Source organism: Phalacrocorax aristotelis, chromosome 9, assembly GCF_949628215.1.
Source record: "Phalacrocorax aristotelis chromosome 9, bGulAri2.1, whole genome shotgun sequence".
Lineage (NCBI taxonomy): Eukaryota > Metazoa > Chordata > Aves > Suliformes > Phalacrocoracidae > Phalacrocorax > Phalacrocorax aristotelis.
The window spans coordinates 36,799,254-36,820,113 of NC_134284.1; the positions used below are offsets into that span (position 1 = coordinate 36,799,254).

The 20,860-nt window shown below is 44.7% G+C and overlaps 1 protein-coding gene across 1 annotated transcript in view; it reads left to right on the forward strand.

The window, feature by feature from the left end:
• The window catches only part of MDGA2 (MAM domain containing glycosylphosphatidylinositol anchor 2), a 398,250-nt gene that overhangs the window by 229,466 nt on the left and 147,924 nt on the right, over positions 1 to 20,860 (forward strand). Inside the window, exon 6 of the mRNA XM_075104400.1 lies at positions 1,108 to 1,377. Coding sequence (XP_074960501.1) covers positions 1,108 to 1,377 — 270 coding nt within the window. The remainder of the gene's footprint in view (positions 1 to 1,107; positions 1,378 to 20,860) is intronic.

Sequence of the window (20,860 nt, forward strand, 5' to 3'; positions counted from 1 at the left end):
TAGCATTACTGCCTTTTTTTCTAAACTAGTAATACGCATTTCTATATTGGCTCATCGCTTCTGCGGTTTAGGGTTATGCCTTCAAGCAGAGCCTGAATCCAGCAAGGGTGGAGCCCTCAACGCACCTGACAGGCGATGTCACAGCTCAGATTGTGATTTTAAATTCCAGCTTCTAAAATGAATTGCCCTGTCACTTCATCCTGAACATTTCTGTTGCTCCTCTTACATCATATGCAAATATTTCATGGAAAAGAAGCAGCAAAAAGAGAGAATGAAATTTAATCGCTTGCTTCTCCTTTCTGAGAGCAGCATCATCTTTCCTTTAGCTTGTGCTGCAATGTAGTTTGGCTGGTTTTGTGGTCCTGCTCAGACGAAGCCCCTGCAGCTGGGGCTTTGTAATATCATAGGATATTATATGGAGATTAGTAGGGACCCAAGTCTGCACCTCTCCTGCGTGCCTGTGCGGAGATGGAGCCGTGGCCACGCTGTGTGTTGGTGCTGTGAGCTGCGGGTTGCGCAGCCCAGATGGGGGAAAAAAAGCACCTGCGCTGGATTCTTCAGTTTCTCTGTGTGCAAGAAGGTGATGTCCCAAGGGAGAGGATCCTTCTTGGTTCAACAGACCCAACTCAGACTCTACAAATTCATCTCAGTTGGCAGCCAGATCCCATGGAGTTCATCGGGGAGGTGGGGGGATTAAGGGGACTGGTTTTCAATGGGTAGGATCTGACTCAAAGAGAACACGCTTTCCATGCCAAATAAGATTGTTACTAATTCCTTTCTTCCAGGGTTTAAAATCCAGTGTGCTGGCACCTGTCCCGCACATTATACATTACTTCCCAAGCACAGCCGCAGGGATGTCCGTACATAAATCCTCATCTGCAGTTTGACAGCAAGGCGAAAGATGATGACTGAGCAGGGTGAGAAATGTGGTGTCAGGGGGAGCCTCAGGATGGGGAGCACCCCTCTCGGAGGGCACGCAGTTGGGCGAAGAGCGCCGTAGCTGAAGTGCCTTCCCTCATCTCGGTTGGCTTGAGTGTGCTTGTCAGGAGCGAGCAATACCACAGCCATAGCCCCGCTAGACCTCTCTCTTCCTCTTGTGTTTTGCAGCATCCCCTTCAATTAAGCTTCTTGTGGATGACCCGATAGTGGTGAACCCTGGAGAAGCGGTCACCTTAGTCTGTGTGACAACGGGAGGGGAGCCAGCCCCTAGCCTGACGTGGGTGAGGTCTGCCAGCATCCTGCCCGAGAAGACGGTCCTGAACGGTGGCACTCTAACGATACCTGCCATCACGTCAGAAGACGCTGGCACGTACAGTTGCATCGCCAATAACAATGTTGGAAATCCTGCGAAAAAGTCCACCAACATCATCGTAAGAGGTAAGCTGAGCTGGCAAACTCTTGACCTTTGTCTTGGAAGATTAATTGAATCCTAATCTGGCAGGATAGCAACGTTCGCATGGTAGTGTCCTGTGTTTCCAGATGTGTTTCTGGTCATTTCTGATAGTGTCTGAGATGAAGTGTTGCCTTCAAATAGCCAGTGGCTCTTGTGCTGGGCTCAAACCCCTTAGCCAGAGCAACGGTGGCGTGGTGCCCCTTTGTATTGTGAAGATGCAGCAGGTTCCCCATCCAAACTGGAGACAAACGATCGTCAAAGGACACCACATCTTCTGGGCATTGCCTGTGCTGATGCCCTGCCCACGCTGTCTTGGCAGTGAATGCATCCTGAGCTCCTGCAGATGCCCTTACCTACTTCACCCTTTTCTTCCTCCTCATCAGCTGAACATGTTATTGAAATTAAGGTTGTTGTGCATGCTGTGAATCTGCTGCCATCAGACGACTGCTCCCTGGGTAGGAGCTTTAGATTAATACCTATGCTTTAATTATACTAAATAGCAGGATAAATGTTGGTCTTAGATAAAAGAAAGAGAAGAGTGCTTGCAGAACAATTACTGCCAGGTGGAGAGAAACTCTCCTCGGTTGTTTATCGCTTTCTGGATGACCCCAGGGACATGGCCAGTTGGTTTGCAGAAGGATTTCGATTGGCTGATAGGCATCATTGGAGTGGATTAATCTACCTGAACCGAACAGTTAATCTGAAACTAATTTTCTATAATCTAATCTGTGAATGGTAGTGAAACATAAACTCCCACGCTATAGGAACTTTAAATAATAGCATGTGATTAATCATACTCAGGAGAAACTGCTGTATAAAGAGCCAGTGGTGTGAATATTTTATGAGAGCCATAACCTCTGTTCACTTCTTATTGCCCAACATATCATGCTCTTTAGCAGGACTAGGGATTAGAAGCTATTTCTGTCCTGGGGGTCAGGGAGAGGGCATTGCATCAGCCTAGGTCTGCAGGAGTTTATCAGGAGATGTCCACAGATTTATTTGTAATACTATATTTCCATTTGAATTTTTGACATTTGGCTTAGGGGTTTTGTTGTCAAGAGGCAAAAGCAGTCTTGTTTCAGGAACATAGCATCGACATTAATTTGCTGTGTTTTACAATGGCGATGAGGTGGTGAAGGGGAGACGCGAGTGAAACACGCTTGGAATAAGCAGAGGGAGAGGAAAGGCTTTGTCTGAAAGGGAATCTCGATGTTTTAATTGACCCAGCAGACAGCACTGGAGAGCCCAGAGGAAAAGCCAACATCCCTAGCTCCTTGCAGATACGAATTTCATGAGTCATAGCGTAATAATAATATGCCCTCACATTTTTATTTATAGAAGACGGTGCTGATGAGATGCCTAGGAGCTGCAATACATTGAACAAAATATCATTAAAGCATTTGAGGTGACTTTTTTTTCTTTTCCTTTCTGCTGTGTGGCCCTTGTAATTCTGAGAAGAGGCCACAACAAGGAACGACCCATTAAATAAATGAGGCACAGCTCCCTTCTAGCCCCAGTGCATTGTTCCCTGCTATGATTTTCCCCTTATTATTTCTGTTAAAGGTAAAGAACTGCCTATTAAGAAAAAAAAAAATCTTTATTCCGGTCTCTGTTGATTTCTCTTTACTCAAAGTGATGCTGAGTTTAGGAGTGAAATATGAGAGAAATGCGTATCAGAGTTTTGATTGGACTTTGTGTATATATTTCTTAGCATTTTGCCTGTAGCTCATTGCTTCTCTCTATTTCATCTCGTTGTTGTTGTTGTTGTGTATCAGGTTTTTCACACAGCAGCTGAGAGTATTTACTTGAAATAGTATCTAAGCCTTGCGGGAGAAGTATTTGGTGAATGGGGTTCACATCTTCTGTCAGGTGGACTACCAGTCCCAGGATTAGACAATAATCCCCTAACCTTACCCAGAAAGAAATGTAAAGTTGTCTCGAAGCATCATCAGGGCTCAGATGAATTCTTTTTTTTCCCCTTTAAAATTCGCTAAATTTCACTGTGCATTTATCTGAACGTGCCTTTATCGTATGTGCCTCACTCCATGGGTACTACCTCACCCTCAGCAGCTCCTGTCTTTTTTTCTGGGTGCTTTCCTGTCTTTGTGGCTGACTGCCCGTGTCCGTGACTGCCCACCACACCTGACTTCAAACCCATTGTGAATGATGTCGTATGACCGTCACGCATTTAATAATAATAATAATAAAATCTAAAATCAGAGATAATCCTTTAAAAAGAAACAAATAAAAGGAAATAAATGAGCAACAAAAGTAATCTGTCCTTTTGGAAAGTCAGAAATTATGTGGTTCGATAAGCAATAGAGGCAACAGGTGAGGCTGTGTTTAAAGAGCAGCATCAGGCGTTGAGGCACCGAGGCGTATTCAGGTCAGCCCCGTGCTCCTCCATCAATCTTTTCTAAGACTCTTAAAAAGGGGGGATAATTGTAGTGAAATGACAAGATGACCAGATATGACGGCTTGGGGGAAAGTATATATCACCTGAGAGATGGTACAAAATGTGGAAGTGCTGTGTAATGAGTGTTCTCTGCTTCTCCAGGGCGTAAATAGCTAGTGATGCGTGCTCTCCGCTTCTGCACGTTGTAAAGAACTAGTTTCTGCAATTGCCGTGTGCTGCTGAAGGAGCGCTGGGATAGCAGGTGCCACTGATGGTCTCAGCACATTGTTTTCCCTTTGCTAGCTTCCAGGGTTTACCTGGGAGCCCCCTCATATGCATAAGGATTTAATAACGCTCTCCATTTTCCCACCATTACTTGATTTCCTCCCCTTCCAGTGAGCATTATTGGCACGGAAGATGTTTGTTCTTAAAACAACCAGACTACAGCTACCGTTGCAGCGAGGAGCCCATTTAGTCGTAACAGTCTTTGGATTTTTTTTTTTCCTTTTTATTTTTTCCTCTTTTGGCCTGTATAACGTAAAAGTAATTGTAAATCCTTCCAACGAAAATAAGCTGGGCGCTTGCTCGTGGGTTCGGATGAACACGGATCCCTTGCGAAACAGCAGGCATTGCACACGGCTGCCGAGGGAAGAGGCTCCCTCCTTAAGCGGTTAAATGAACATTTTTAGATAAAGCAGCGTCCTTTAAAGATACCCCTTTCTTAAGCAAGTTAGCTGCAAACCGTCCTCCTTTTGTCCCTGTCCTGCTGAGCTGTTGTGTTAGTGCCTTTCCCTTTTGGCTCTCAGATAAGTTAGTGAACGTTAACAGTTAGCTTTGAGCACCGCCATGCCGTTCCTTAAGAGGTACGGACTTAGAATCATAGAATCCTTAAGGTTGGAAAAGACCCTTAAGATCATTGAGTCTAACCACTAACCTGTCACTGCCAAGCCCACCACTAAACCATCTCCTCAAGCACCACGTCTGCCCTTCTTTTAAATACCTCCAGGGATCTTTCATTTCCTCCATTTGCTATGAAGAGGAGCTCGCCGGAGGCAAACCAGTGACCACGTGCTGATTACCTGTTGAAATCTTAGTGAGAAAGTCTGTGGAGCATAGCTGTTTTAAGGAGTGCCATTATCAGCTTAACTGCACGCACGGTCGTTCATTCCGTCAAAGACGTTGCTGTCCATCAAGGTGTCTTGGGTCAAACCAGAGAAAGAAGAAATGCGTTCATCTCAGCAAAGCTGGCTGCTCACCAATTCTCATTATGAAAGTTGCTTTCTGAGTATTCACTTTACATTAATGAGTTCTTTAAATGATTACAAGGCTGCTAGCATTTGAGCATTGGTGGGTGTTCTCATCAGTGGCATCTTCGCATCCTGCTCTCAGACTGATGATTAGAATAGCTTCCCGTAACACGTTTCTAGACAAAACCATTAGAAAGCAGAGGAAGCTTTAAGGGAATCTTGACTCCTCTCATTCTAGTAAAACTTGATGGTTTTATCCTTCTCTTAGGGGGGGAGAAAAAATTCAAGTAGAAAATCCAACACACCCCCTCTCGATAAACAAAGTTTGTGACAGCCTCCGTGCCCGGCGTGTGTGTATTTTGCTGCGCTTGCTTGGAGGATGTTCTGCTTTTCTGACTTTTCCGTGGTAGAGCAATAAAATGTTGTTCTAAAGCAATCAAAATCATCTCATAAAGGCCAAGACGGGGGAAATCTGTTGCACTTCTTTGAGTTCCCCCCCCACTCCCAAAATACTTTTGTTTTCATCGTGAATTTGTCACTATAGATCTCTGTTGGTCTCAACTAGAGGTAAATGATAATCGTTCTTCCTGTGGATATTTTGTTAATTAAAATAAGAAGAAAACACACACACACACTTGCATGTTAAAATCGAATGGAAAACCTTGCTTCCTCACAGCCCTTGGGCGAAGACGCACGGTGATACGGGTACTTCTCCTGTCCCGTGCACCCACAGCTATGCAGAGAGGACTTCGCCTTCTTGCCAGGAGCTCAGTAGTTAGAGACCTCACCTGTGATGTGGCCTCAGGCTCCGTTCCTTGCCTTGATCTGGCATGGGATGTTGATCATCCAGCTTATCCCGTGTCCCAGGAAACTCTTGTAGCTTGAGGATCTTTTAGACTTGGCTGTTGGAGGTTATTTTGCTCCTTTAAAATTCTCTCTTCGAGGCATATTTGGAGAGGGAAGCAAAAGGCATTAAAGAAATGGTAATATTGGCCTTGTAATCCTTAAGATACTGCGTAAAAGCATGATCCTCGCAATGCCATACAGATTATGGGTGACAATTGGAAATGTCAAAAGAGGCAGGAATCAAGATAATCATACGTCTACGACTTCTGGAAAAATTACACATTTTCAACATGACTCAAACCGGGTACTCAGAATTACGAGAGCACAGAAGAACAAATACTCCAAAGACACCGTAAAGGGGAAAATTAAAAGAAAATCTCTCTGTAGCTACCAGTATGTCAACGAAGGATTAAAGGCTTTTGATGATGAAGGATGTAAGGTGGCTCCTCCATCCAATAAGAGCGCAAAAATGCTGGGTAGCATCTTTGAAGGACACCCGTGCATCAGGCTGGGAAACAGGGAGAGCCAGAGAAATGTTTTGCAGGTCTTAAAGCCCGGAGCACTGCAATGATTTCACAGAATTTGGATGGGTGTCAGCGTGCACCAACTCGGCTTTGTTCCCTCATCATCAGCTTCTCCCATTACCTTCTTTAAACAGATCGGTTCGTCGCTTCCATCGTAGCTGCGATATTTTTTTAGTGCCAGGTGACTCTGTGAGACTTTTCCCTTCTGAGAAGTGGAAACATAGGGTTTGGAGTTATTCAAAGGGGTGGGATTTCCTCTCAGTTTAAATAGAAAATAATAATTTTAAATGACCTGTGCTCAACATTAGCACAAAAGCTTTTGCTGAACAAAAAGCACTCTGGGGAAATGCATTTTAAGACCCAGATTGCTGGAAGTACCGATTCCATTACGTCTTTTAAAAAGTGTATGTGAACTGCGTAGTAGTGACTGCTAAAAAGAAGGTGGGAAAAAAAAAGACGCGGGTTGTGAAATAAATGAAATTTTTGTTGCTTTTGTATTTGATTTAAAAAAAAAAAAGAATAAAAGTCCTGTAATGTGGTAATACCGTTACCCACTCTCACACACGTGCTTACACTTCTGCTTCCCTGCAACGGCTTTGTTTACCCCCGAGCTTTTTCTTAGGAATCCCCCTTGTTGGTTTGGAGCCGTTACGTGAAGTAAAGGATAAAAATAAGCCTGTCTGGTTACACATCAGCACCTCTGCTGTCACCCCTGGAAGATCCTCCACTGCTGCTAATTGCAATGTGAGCGGGGCCCCCACGGGCTGATGCTGCGTGCCAGAGCAGAGGCAAGGCTCACACGTTTTATCCAAAAGGTGGAAATTGGGTTTTGGCGGCGCCCGTGACAGTCGTCACCCGGCGGGTCACCCGGCGGTTTTGCAGCTGCTGGATGCTGGCCCGCGGCCAAGCGAGGCGCCTCTCTGACGCGCGTGATCCTTAGCTGGCGTCATCTGTGATGGTGGGAGCGCTGGTTGGGGATGCGGCTCCAGCGTGCCAAGTCTAAAATATTGGGTTTTCTGTGCAACTACCAGAAGAACTGGGTTGGTTTTTTTTCCCCCTCCTTCTTTTCCCTCTCTCTGTATTCTGGGAAGGTCTCACAGCAGACTGATTATAGTAGTGCTTATTTCACGGCTGGAGAAAGCCGAAGGCCTTGGCAAATGTCCATATACATAAAACGGGCATTGCTACACCGCGCAGAAGTGACGACCACTGTTGACTTCCTAATGAGGGACCGTGCAGGCGCGTGGAGCTTCGTCGCGCGTGGTGCTGCGGGAGGCTGGCAGACACGAGCTCCTCGGGATGCCTCAGGAAGGTGGAAATTCAGCAGCCCCTGTGCTGGCTTTCAGTATCCATTGATGGTTGTGCTTTCCTTGGGGCAGGCTAGAATGCAAGAGTGAATTCATGAAAGTGCCAAAGTTTTGAAATTCATATTCTGGAGTAGGACTGGAAGGGCCCTCCTGGCTCATTGAATCCAGCCTGATCCCAAGCATCCATTTCATCTCATCTCATCTTATCTTTTGTATAATCCTTATTTATTTTTTTTTTCCCCTAAAATGACCAACTCCACCTGCAATTTTTTCAACAGTTTTCTTCCAGTACCCTCCAGCTCTTCCCAGGAGTCTCTTCCCATATCTCACCGCTCTGGTGTTGAGGTCCTCTCTCGTTGCCACCGTAACGTGCCTGTGGTGGGTTTGCCATCCCTTGAGAGCAGCATCGCTACGGAATGGCATCAGGCAAGCTCTGCAAACGCTGTGCCAGGGTGGAGGGCTGGCCTTTGCCTTTGCTGGGCCACCACGGCATCTGGGCACCCTCCCTGTCCTCCCTCTTGCGTTATGCCAATGTATGCTCTTTTTATCATAACCTTAAGCAATTTACTTAACTCTTTGTTTTAACAGCACTCACCACCTTGCTGAGTTTCTGCTGTGTCTTGTTGGGCAAGACAAACTACCTTCTTCCAGTGGGGGATGTAAAATGGAGCTTTCAAAAGTGTTTGCAAATGAGCTTTGGGAGAGACCCCGCGGCTGGGTGAGGATGAAGAATAGCTCTGTGAATTGGAGGCTGAGCACCAGCCTGGTCTCCCACCCCACGCCAGCCCTTGCAGCTCACCTGTGGGAGCAGGCGTCTCCCTGGGGCCTCTTCTAGCCTTTAAAGCAGGAGTATACTTTAGTCCCCCCCCCAAAAAAAGGCCAGCCAGTTCTGATTCTTCCACCAAGACACGCAGCCTGCAAATGGGATTTCAATGAGAAAAGACTTTAGCCTAGAAAACCCGATCTTACAGCACATCCAGTGTGTTGCTACAGTCATAAGTTACCAGTGCGTTATCCTAAAAGTTTACAACTCTGAGAATGAATGTGTAAAAAAGTTGAGCCTCAGAGTTTAATAAGTCCATTTATTTTTATTATCTGCAATAGCAGGCTCAGGCATGAGCGCACTCTCACAGGCTGGAGTGTATCACGGGCGAGTTCATAAAACGGTTTCATGTAAAAATGTAGATGGTTTGTTGATTCTTCTGCCCTTTCATTAGGACTTCCCACCATTTCTGTGTACAGGAATTTTATTTTTTAAATAAGTTTGCTGCTCTGCAAAACATGGCGTGGTGCCTGTTGGGCACCACGTATCTCTAAAGAGATATCAGGAGGGATTTCAAGAGGCGGGGTATTCATCTGATGTCTCTCCTTCTGATCCTTGCGTGGTGGCTGCTTCAGGTAAACACGTTCTTCACTAGAGGCAAGGATAAAAAGTGATCCTTACCGCTGGTTGGCTCACAATTATTAAATACTAAGGCATGATAACTTTTTTCTGCAGGAGAATAGTGTCGTAGTTTAATATTGTGTTAGATCTTGGCTGATTAATACCAACTGAGGTCTGTGGAGTCAGAACAACATTGTAGTTTTGGCAGAAGAACTTGTTTTGTCTCATCCTGAAGGGAGAGGAAGAGAAGAGAGGAGGAAGAACAGCGCACGATGTTTTGTTCTGATGTTACCGAGATACTTTGATGACTTTGAAACGTGTTTTAAGCTACTTACTTGTATTGCATCAGGCAACTGTGAATGGGTTTGGTAGGTCTCTGCCCAGTCTGACAAATCATTTTGGAAACTTTTATAGGATCCTGATTAATTTTTGAGGCATTGAACTGTGGAATAAGACTGAAGTGTTGAAGGGAAATACATCCCATGTTGGAACAAATCCAGGCTCTAACAAAATCCTGCAGCTGAATAAAGCTCTCGAGCCACTCAGGAAGCAGGAGATGGGGACAATCTGGTGTGAAAGCCTTGGGAACCGGGAGTTTGCTCTAGGTTTTGGAAGAAAGGCAAGTACTGTGTGCTGAGTTTCATTTGCAGTTTGTGGACAAAAAGAAGAGTGAAGATTTGCAATATATTACTTTTGGGCATCCAAGAAAACTCAGTAAGGATATTTTTTTAATTTTTTTTTACAGCTTTGGCACAAGAATTAAACTTTATAAAGGCCTTGGCCCTGGAAAACACCCAGCTGTAGCGTGCAGAGGATTTATAATTCATTTGGCAAGTGCACAGCCCGCTGGGGATTGTGTCAGCTTCTCTGAATTGTTTAATTTATATCCCAATTCTTGTCTGGCTTGTGACAGGGCTTGTGAAGTTCCCATTTGCCCGTAAGATGGGCAGTCTGTGGGATGGGGCGGCCCTGAGCCCACAGGTCTGGCCGGGATCACAGGCAGTGCATTGGCTTGGCGCGCTGCAACAGCATGAGATTTTGTAACACAGGGAATTTGTTGGGTTCTTTTCCCCCCGCTTTTTTTCTGCTTGGGGTTTCAAAAAGCACTGAGTGCCAGCTGCCGGTTTGCCTCCACTGCTGTTTCGTCAGCCTTCATTCATTTGTTGCTGTTTCACCCTCATGTACCCACCTTGAGGCATCTGAATTATCATCTGTATCTGCTTAAAATCAGAGATGAAAGCAGCCTTCCACCAAGCAGATGGGGCTGTGTTGTGTGCTGGTCCCTGGCAGGACACACCGGTTTCTGGCCCAAAAATCAGCTTTATACTGGTGTGACACCGCTGGGGCGGCTCCTGATTGTCACAAGCAGGGAACCAGGGCCAGGAGGTTGTGCTGTCTCCATCCCCGGAGGTTTTCAAGTCTCGAACCACCTGGTCCGAGCTCACATCTGGCCCTGCTTTAGCAGCTCATCTGGCTAGAAACCTCCTGAGCTCCCTTCCCACCTGAACATTTCGATGAACCTATGTGTCTTTGCTCTTCTGACGATGCTTATTTCTCTTGAATATTTACTTGGAAAAGCAGTTAAAAGAGAAACCATGCTGTGTTTCCCGTACTTTGATCTTGGCTTTATCTATTTAATGGATCATATACCGAGTATCTTGTAAACTGAAATCTTCTTCATTACAGACTAGTATACACCTCCCCTTCCTTCAAAAGAAAAGCAGGGAAAGAAATAGGAGCTAATTAACGAGAGCACACGTGAAAACAGACACCTGCCACATGGCATCTCCAGAATAATAGATCCCTTTCTTTTAAAAATTAGAAGCTTTTATAAAAATAGAGAGAAACCCTGAAATCTCTCCACAGTATTTGCATTTAAATTGAAAATGTGAATGCATCTAGTCTTGTAAGTGCCAAATAATTACTTGATATAAAAAGTTTGGAGATGCTCTAGTAGACGGTGCTTGACAACTTAATTGTTCTGATAGGTACTGAGAGTTAAGGTTTAAAAAACTTTAAGCTAAAACTATGTTGACAGAAGCAAAATGAACTGTTGGTAAAATGCTGAGAATATGTGTCTTTTTTTATCAAGTCTGTACTTGAAGTCTGTCTTTGGATAGGAAGGTGACTAAAGGGAACATGCAGGCAGCATAATATTTTCCAAAATTATGTTGCAGCGTCCTAAATACCATATTTAAGAAATTTGTATTTTGAGACTGGTCAACAAACACTGGTGCACTCTCCCTAAAGGCTCTGTGAATGTTTATGTAGTAATGCTATTTTTTTAATCTTCTCCTTATGACCCAAAAAATGTGCGCCCTGCCTGCTTGCTCGGCAGGCTCATCTTCTGCTGGAGAGCGTTCTCTTATGTGAAAACATCAAATAGCACTATTTGCTGCTAACGCAGGCGAAGCTAGCTCTGTGCAGAGCTCGTGGGTGATCTTTGACGCTAGATGGACGTTTTAATTCTGAGCAAAACGTGCAGACCTCCTTTCAGAATAAGAAACTTTCTGTAGCTCAACACTGGACCGGTTTTACAGGGTAATAGAGACGAACCATAAGGTAAGAGAGCTTTCCCTGCTAGAGGAGAAATAAAACAACAGTATGATGCTGACTTTGGCAGACCTGGTGGTCTCCCGCCAGCCAAGAATGAATCTGAATAACAGAGTACAAAATAGATGCAACTGCTGTGCAGGCAAGCTGGCAGGGCTTTGGGTATTTGATTCAAATCATTCTGTGGGCCGGTGCTAGGCAGAAGATGTTGAGGGATCTGCCTCATCCACTTTCTTTTCACCCAGCTGAGTATTTCTATAGGAGAAAAAGGTGAAGCCCATGGCTGGATACAACGTGGTCACTCTAGGAGTTTCTAGGTCCTGTGAACTGGCTGGAAGACAAAGCACGTGTTGGCAGATTTCCACAATTTTGTGGTTTTGAGGGGGTTTATTGCTTTGTTTGGTTTCAGGAAAGACCAGGATGGGTGACAGCTCTTACTGAAAGACATTGAAAAGTGCACTGATTTGGTCTGTATGGTGAATTTGCAGACCCTGCCAGGCCACATCTGCCACGAGATTATTTGAGACCCAGTTTAAACACCCTAGAGAGAGATCGATCTGTGGTGCAGCCTGGTTTTCAAGGTAGCTCAGAGACATAAAGCAAAATCTGGGTGGAAAGAGGTGTCTGTTGCTTCGCAATCACCCTTTGATTAAAAAAAAAAAAAACCACCCACAAAACAGTGGGATTATAGTAGCTGAGTGTTCGAATAGCACAAGAAATCAACGGTGAACAGTGGAAGGAGGAAACAGGGGCTCGCAGAAACCTTGGCATAACGGGAGGGAAGAGCTCAGGCACCCAAGGCGGCTGCTTGAGCAGCTCCATTTGCTGCTGGCGTGCTGTCTAATTAGAAGCGCTCAGTGCACGATGACAATGAGGAACTGCAGATGGAACCATGAACTGCAGCTCTTCTTATCTTTATCCGTTATTTTAATTAGTGACCAGCAGATGTATGAGCCTTTAACCATATATTTTTACCCTTTCTTAAATGTATCTTCTTTAAGTGACTCTGAATTTGGATGTTGGGTTTTTTTTTTTCCCTGTTTTCCTTCTGTTTATATTATTCCTTCAAATCCATTAATCTTATTTCTCTTGCTGTTTGGAAAATTGACTTCTTAAAGCACCAGCTGGACACAGAGGTTTTTCTCCAACCATTTCAGCATCTGCACCCCATTGGTAACATTTCGTATTCTTTATTATCCAAGATTCACACCCTGCTCCAAACTCAAACCCACCAACACATCATGAGGTCCAGTTTCACTGGAGCAAAGTTTTCTATCCCTGACCTGGCTACAGGTTGCTTCATTTTAGCATGGCATGAAGCACATGTCCAGGTTGGACCTTAGGTATGTTTGGACGTAAAGCTAAGCTGAGGCATTGCTTTTCATCGGGTGTTGAGGTGGCCGCGATGTTCACAGAAAAGCGTGGCCTGAGAAAGGATTCGGTTTGTAAATGGCGTCTCCTGTTCGGTTCTGAAATTTTCCATACATGATTGCGTGGCCGTAACAGTGCTGGGTGTGACGGACAGTAGTCATTCATCGGAAAGGAACAGAAGTGATTATGTGCAAGACACTTCAGAGTAGGCTCATCGGTGTCCAGAATTGATGGGCAGGCTGTACAGGTGTTATAAACCCTATAATCGATCATTATGGAGAGCTGGAACTGGCAAACTTTGTTACGTGGAGTGTGATTTTGCTCTTCTGTTTTAGAATTACGCTAGAAGGCTATAATACTGAATGATTTTCCTTTTATTATTTTGCTTTCGAATATTTTGCTGGTTGACAAAAGCAAATCTGAGTTTTCAGTGTTCCATATATACAAAATAACGTCAAAAATGTATTTTAATTTAACAGAACGATGTTTAATGGACTACACTGTGATATTCGCCAGGGAGAAGGATATTTTGGACAGTAGTTAAATTGTTTCTACTCAGCTTAGCTGTTTGATAATGTAGTTTAAGGTAGTCTTGTAGAACAGTGAAGAAAATGCAGCTGCCCATGGCTAAAATAAACAAAGACTTTGTGTTTTTTGGAGCTTACGATAGGAACTTTTATTTTGCTTCTATTGATTTGATAGAGGTAGACTTGGTAATGAAGAATGAAACAATAGAGAACGATTTCAATGAGTCTTTCGTAGTGGGAATGACTTTTTTTTTTGGTACAGAGATCCATTTATGCCGGGCTTTCACGTAAAAGTACATAAACCACACAACGTGGGCTGCACTGCAGTGGCCAAGGCGTGGCGCTGGAGCGGATTCCTTCCTTTCATACCTTCGTTCATTTAATCATTCAGGCAAACAAACCTGAAAGCCAGCCCAGTCGCGTAGGTGTTGGATGGTGGCTTTGACAAGCAGGTGGCTGAGAAAGAGTCGAGAGGTATTAATATTTGTTTTGTTGTTTGCCTGCGTTGCAAGGGAGCGTGGTGGGGCGGTCCCTGTCTCACGGGCGGCCAGTGTTGCAGGCTCCTGGTCAGCTGGTGGCCTGTGATCCCCCAACTCAAACACAGATCTTCTTTTCACTTAACAGAAGATCTGCATATTTGTTCCAGTCTGTGGTTGCTTTGCAGTTATGTGTGCCGTTGCAATACGGCAAAGCTCAGGTCACGGAAACAGTGCATCAGAGTAATGGCGTAAGTTGAAACGTGCCTTGTTCTCTGCTGTTTGAGGTTTGAATCGGGCTGTTTCATGGGAGCATGAATAATTCAGAATTCCTGCAGTAAAACATCTCTTGATGTACCACCATACATTTTTGTGTGCCTTTAATGACAGCGAGCCAAGTGACTTTATTTTTTTCCATATTTCTCAGTGATGGGATACTTCTGATTTTGTAAAGATCATGCCTCAGTCATGGAATCCACCAAACCAGATCCAGGTGCTTGCACCACAAAAATTAAACGCATCCATTCTGTATGTTGAGCTCATGTGTTTAACCAACTGCTGTATTTATTTATTCCTGAAATTCTGTATTACAAAGCTGGTTCCTTAAACCTGGCCAGGCACAGGTGAGCTGTGTCTGGCACCTCCACAGCCGCCAGAAAAATCAGCGAATGGCTCCTTGAGGGGAAGGAAGTTGAGTTTTTATTTTCCTCTACAAAATCTGGGAACCAGCAAAGACTACAAGTATGAGCAACAGGATGCAATGAGAAAAGTTGGCTTCTCAAGATGTCTTGACAGATTACGAAAAAGGTTTAGGTTTATGAATACGCTTTACAAGTCTTTTAGGGACTATCTAAAATCTTTGTTGTAAGGCTGTGAATCTTTTGAATTGCAGTTTGTGAAAGCAGGATTGCTTTTCCCATCTGTAAGGCTCTAAGGAGATGAGGGACCTGGTATGATTGAAGCAAGAGCTGGTGATAAGAGCTGAATTTCTTTACCCGCCGCCTGCCTTATATCTTTCTCTCAAGAACCAGTGAATCATCCCAGTAATCATCTTTTGGTACAAAGATCACAGCAGTAACGTGGAGAGTTGCTTCTCAGTCTTTTAAAGCAAGCAGCCTATGTCTGGATTAACAGACTGGAGTTTCTAGAGAATGAAGCTGGGTTTTGCGGCTCATTTTCCAAGCAAGCTGTTCCCACGGTCCTTTTTCTGCTTATTTCTTTTGATGTGAAACAGAAGTCAAGGCAAAGCACTTAATCCAAAGCACACAGAAGACATGGAAAGACCATCATTCACTGTGGTGAACTTTGGATCAGATCTTTGGTCTTTCCCTTGCTCCTTCTCTGCGGGCCATTTGCCTTAAAAATAAAGTCAAGAATCTTTCCAATTAGCACAAACTCTTTTTCATGCATGTGAAAAGGAAGCGTTAGAGGTCACTAACATCCGAGCAGTAGGAAGGGAGCGCTGTCTTGCCTGACCCAGGGGATGCAGCTGAAACACAGGACGCCAGCATTATTGGAAGATCCTGGCAATGAGCTGGATCTGGAGATGAATGTATTGGCACACGCTTGATAAAACGCCAGTGCTGGAGGCTCGGAAACAAGTGGCAAGCTGAGTTCACCAAACCTCCAGACTGCACTTGTGGTGCTCCAAGACACATGCAAATCTTTACATCTGCTTGGCAGGTTCTCAGGTGACGTTCTCATCTTGTTCGCTGGGAACAGGTTAAAACAAAACTGCTCACGAGCCTTAGCAAAATGTGAAAGGGGAAAATCAGAATTAGTTGAAGCCACTTCTGGTGAGTGCACAGAGGTTGGACCTCATGTGGCATTCAGCGGCTCAGTCAAGGTTAAAATCAGTAATTTGCACAGTTCTGCTACTTCATGTTCCTGTTGCTGCAGACACGAACATCGGCAAACACAAATAGACCTGAGTTGAGATACTGAAATGCATTTTATTACTTTGAAATGTAATTAATGAGGGAGGGCAAAGACGGTTTTGTGAGGAGTTTGAGGACAAAAATTGTTTCATCTTTGATTATTTGATCACATCACAATTCTCTGGGGCCTCTTTGGAGAAAGACTGGCACTTTCCTGAGTCTCAAAGTGCAGTTACAGACTTATTTGCACATTTGCTGCTATTTTGTAGCCCTGTGTGTTGATTAGGTTCTGAAATCTCTGCTGGGACGCTGCTGTGGTTAGCGTGCCTGCAGCACCATATCCCCCATTCTGCTGGTTAACCCTGGGTCTCTTTAATTTGCTATATCTAACCCCGTGGAAACCTTGCAATGACGCCTCAAATGTAACTGATAATGCAAGGAATAAATAACATACTTGACGGTTTAGGAGGATGCCTGGGAATTACTGTCCAAGAACCTACACATGAGGATGACCCGAACCACTGTTTTATGGGGCTTGGCCACGCATGCAAAACCCGTGGGCAGAATATATACAGGAATCAGTTTTCCATTACTTGGTGGCTTTGTACCAGCCTCAGCTCAGGTGTTCCCAAGAGGTTGATACATGACACACAGTGTAAACCAGGCAGGTCTGAAGTCTTTTTGGAGACCACATCCAGCCTATGCAAAGCTAAGACTACACACTCTTGCCTGCAAGAAGCAGCTTTGTATACCCAAGGCTGCTGAAGGCAGGGTCACTCTGGAGAGGTCTACCGACCCCATGTCGCTTTGCCAAGGGCAACCCTGTTAGTGCTGGGTCTGAGACTAGCTTAATGGGGCCCTTCATTGTTGTAATAATTTTTCTTTCAAAGACCTGAGCAGGGTCATCCCAGTCCCTCCTGTCTCTGCCAGCCAAGGCTGTCCTAAACTCTGACTTACACAGTCCTCTTCTCCACTGCAGTGTACCTGAGAGTCATTCATCTGCTCAGAAGGGTTCTGACCTTGTAGGTGAGGAATTTTCTAGTACGTGAAGAGATTCGGAGACTCATCAGTCTGAAGTGGGAGATCGAGGTTCAATTTCCGCTTCCTACAAAAGATCTCTAGTTCCTAAGATGTACCACAGTGCTTTTCATCCTTGAAAATGAACGGTACAGCAAACCCACCAGGAATTCCAGTGAGAGGCACTGTAGTTTTTGGACTGCTTCTGCGTCAAATATTGAGCAGTTCAGCACTATCGCATCTAGGGCAATTCTGGCCATAGCTCCAGGTCAGAGAGAAGCACGTCTGCCCATCATGGCCCCATGCTGCTCCCTGCTCCCGTTGTCCTCTGGCTCCAGGTGCCTGCAGCTGTCGGACGTCTTTGGGCACCTGTGGTTGGTTTCTTGGGGACTTCTTCCAGGCACGGATGGTGATTTTAATGTGCTTTGGTGTCACACTAGAAATTCCAAGATACACAGGTTAATTGTAGAGATCACTGTGTTTATTCTGGTGCCAAGCGAGATTAGGGATTTACAGATACGGGTTGTTTAAACATCTTACTTAACTCTGAAAAGACACTGTATATTAAAGTAAAATTTTTTGCTGATTTTGTTGGTAACAGAAGAAAATGCCAATAGCTGTGCAGTTTGTGAAGTCTTGGAGAATGGGGTTATAAAAACAGTACATTGACTTTCAACCATAGGCTGTAGTTACACAGTTGTTGGATTGTTTGATGTGGGGATTTCATGGCTGTTATTGATGAATATACTGTGTACATTCATATGGCTTAAGAGACGTTAAGAGGTTTTGTTTGGGGAATAGAGCAAAGAGACTTTTTCCTTCACTTCAGAACTTCTAGAGACTCCCTTACCTTTTCCATGTAGTGCCCGGAGTTACAGCCCTCCTCTGATGTCGTGGTTTAGCCCCAGTCAGCAACAGCTGCTTGCTCGCTCCCCCGGTGGGACGGGGGAGAGAATCGGAAGGGTAAAAGTGAGAAAACTCATGGGTTGAAATAAAGACAGTTTAACAGGGAAAAGCAAAAGCCATGCATGAAGCAAAGCAAACCATGGAATTCATTCCCTCCTTCCCCTGGGCAGGTGGGTGCTCAGCCATCCCCAGGACAGCAGGGCTCCATCACACCTAACGGTGACTGGGGAAGGCCAACGCCATCGCTCCCAACGTCACCCCTTTCCTCCTCCTTCCCCCAGCTCTATACGCTGAGCATGACGCCATGTGGTGTGGGACACCCCTGGGGTCAGCTGGGGTCACTGTCCTGGCCATGTCCCCTCCCAACCCCTTGTGCACCCGGCAGAGCCCGGGAAGCTGAAAAAGTCCCTGACCGGTGTAAGCACTGCTGAGCAACAACTAAAACATCTCCACATTGTCGGCACTGTTTTTAGCACAAATCCAAATTTCAGCCCCATACTAGCTATTATGAAGAAAATTAACTCTATCGCAGCTGAAACAGGACTCCTCGTATTTGGCCGCACAGAAGAATACTTAGGTCAGGTGTATGTTCTGCACAGTCCTTTGGTGGTTAGAGTTTGCTGTAGCAGATCAGGACACTGGATGATCCAGCCCAGTTACTTCTTGTACCTCACACTCAGTCGGTGTAAAACCAAACCAAGAAGCAACAGAGCAACAGCCACAGAACATAGTTGTTTTTGTAATTCAGTCTATGAGCCAGAGCGGTGCCCTTCCTGGCCCATGAAGTGGTTTATGGCCCAAAGTTTGAGGTTCTGTACCCCTTATCTTAGCTTGCAGACAGTATTGTGGCACTAGCTGTAACATGGGACAGATGAAAGTTAATGTGAATTTTCTATTAGATCTTGCCGTTCCTTTATAGGAATGAGAAACTGCTGAAATGGTCTGTATGAGCACTTGAAAGAAAAGAGAAGAATTAAGAAATAAAAATAGTTTGTTGAGTTTATTAGCAACTAATTCTGTTTGAAATATGCTGCTCATCATGCTCATCATGAGTTATTTTTTCCTTTTCCCTCTCTGAAAACTATTTGCATAATATATTTACTGGTTTTGTGTACGTAAGCGTTGTTTGTTCTTCCATTCTTCAAAGAAAAAAAGTTCAGCTTGTGTTTCAAAGTTACTTGTTTTGGCACTTTCCAGCTGTCACACAATGTGCGACTCATCCTCTTGAACCGAAGCGTGTGTTCATTGGGCTTCCTGAGGAACCGTCTGCAGCTTTTAAAAGGGAACGAGAAGGGATGCTCAGTAAAGGCCAGTGCATTTTGGTGCAAAAGTAATCTTGATAAAACTCACAAAGCTTTCCTAAATGAACGAAAGAATAATGAATTCTTAAAAACCCATCAACCGCTTGGGTTCTTGAAGACACATTTACAACTAAACAGCGGCACCCAGACAAAGGCCTCTCACGCCACACCTGATCTGTGCACAGCAAATGTAACAGTTTTTCTCGGATAAGAAGGGCTGGCTTCCTCAGTGGAAGAAATTTCTCACACCATGTGTGAGGGGGGTCCCCACAAGTAGCCAGATTTTGTGCTGCTTTTCCCACGTTGAGAAAAACTCTTAATTATTAATTAAATGTTGATTCTTTTCAAAGTCGCGAAAGTGCTAATTCAGCATGGCATTTGCAAGCTCCAAAGAGTTGTTTTGTTCAAGGAGCTACCGGGCTAAGAAAATTGAGTCTAAATTAGCATTTTCACTGCTTGTAGAGATGTAAGGAGCTGACACACTGTGCTTTCTTAGCATACTTGGTGCCTCATACATCTATTTCCATTTGAAGTTGTTACACTTGCTGTGTGCAGCAAAAGAAAAGTACGTCTTACCCAAAGTGTGGGATCCAGGAGGGTTTTCAGCTCGTAACCCTTGCCGTTGGTGACTTCATCGGCTGTAAGCGTGTACATGTGTGAGGCCAGACACGAGAGTGCAGCAAATGGGTCCTTTACTCAACTGCTCCACGTGGATGGGGGGGCAGACGGAGCAGGAGGGGACAACAGGGCAGCTTTTCCTCAGTAGAAGTCAGCACAATGACAAGAAATAGTGGATTTAAATGTTTGTCTTTCAGTGCTCCCATTCAACCTGGGCGTTTGCTTGTAACGTTTCTAACCAGCATCTTCCTTGTGGGACTTTCCATTTGGAGACAGCGTATATAAACATACATACATACTTATGCCCGCATATATAGAGGGAGAGGGATCTTGGGATTGTATAAGTAGCATTTTATATTCAGTACATCAAAATATATGTGTATTTGAAGGACTTAATGGCTGATTCTGAGGCACTCTTCCAAAACTAAGTACCATACCAACACTCCTTTGGAGCAATCATTTTATTGATGTAAATGATGATAGTTTCTGGATAGTTTTATGCTCATTTAAAGTGCGACAAGGAACAAAAAATCACATTAGTGGATTGCAGTATTATTTTGCTCTTGTGCAGCAGATTGATGAGGGAATACTAGTAAAAGGTGCTGGTCTTGCCGGGAAGATGATGGGGAATGGTGTTTTCCAGAATGGCTGTGCCCCCGCGTCGGGGTAGGACACTGCTGAGCACTGAGCCTGCCTTTGAAATGGCCTCAAAAGACTCTTCTGCCTTGGGGTTCCCGTCTGAAACACTAAGACTACCTTACCTCTGCTTTGCTGTGGTTTAGAGAATTAATTGACTGTGTATTGCAGGCTTGAATAGTTTTGGATGCAGGTAGAGAGATCCTTGGGACACACAGCCTCTCTGAGTGATAAGGTTCTTCTCTCGGTTGTGTGAGCAACCTTCAGCCTCAGGTTGCTCCTGCAAGTACGGGATGGGTTTTCCTCCTCCAACAAGACCCAGCCCAGGGAAGCGCAACCAAGGTGCTCATGACAGGCTCTGCCGCGTGGTTATATAGGTACATATATGTATATCAGAAGAGCGTTTTTTTGCCATTGACCATTGCTAAGGCCTAAAGACGCACTTTCAGCCCCCTTCCCTTTCAGGGCTGGCAGCAGTTTCC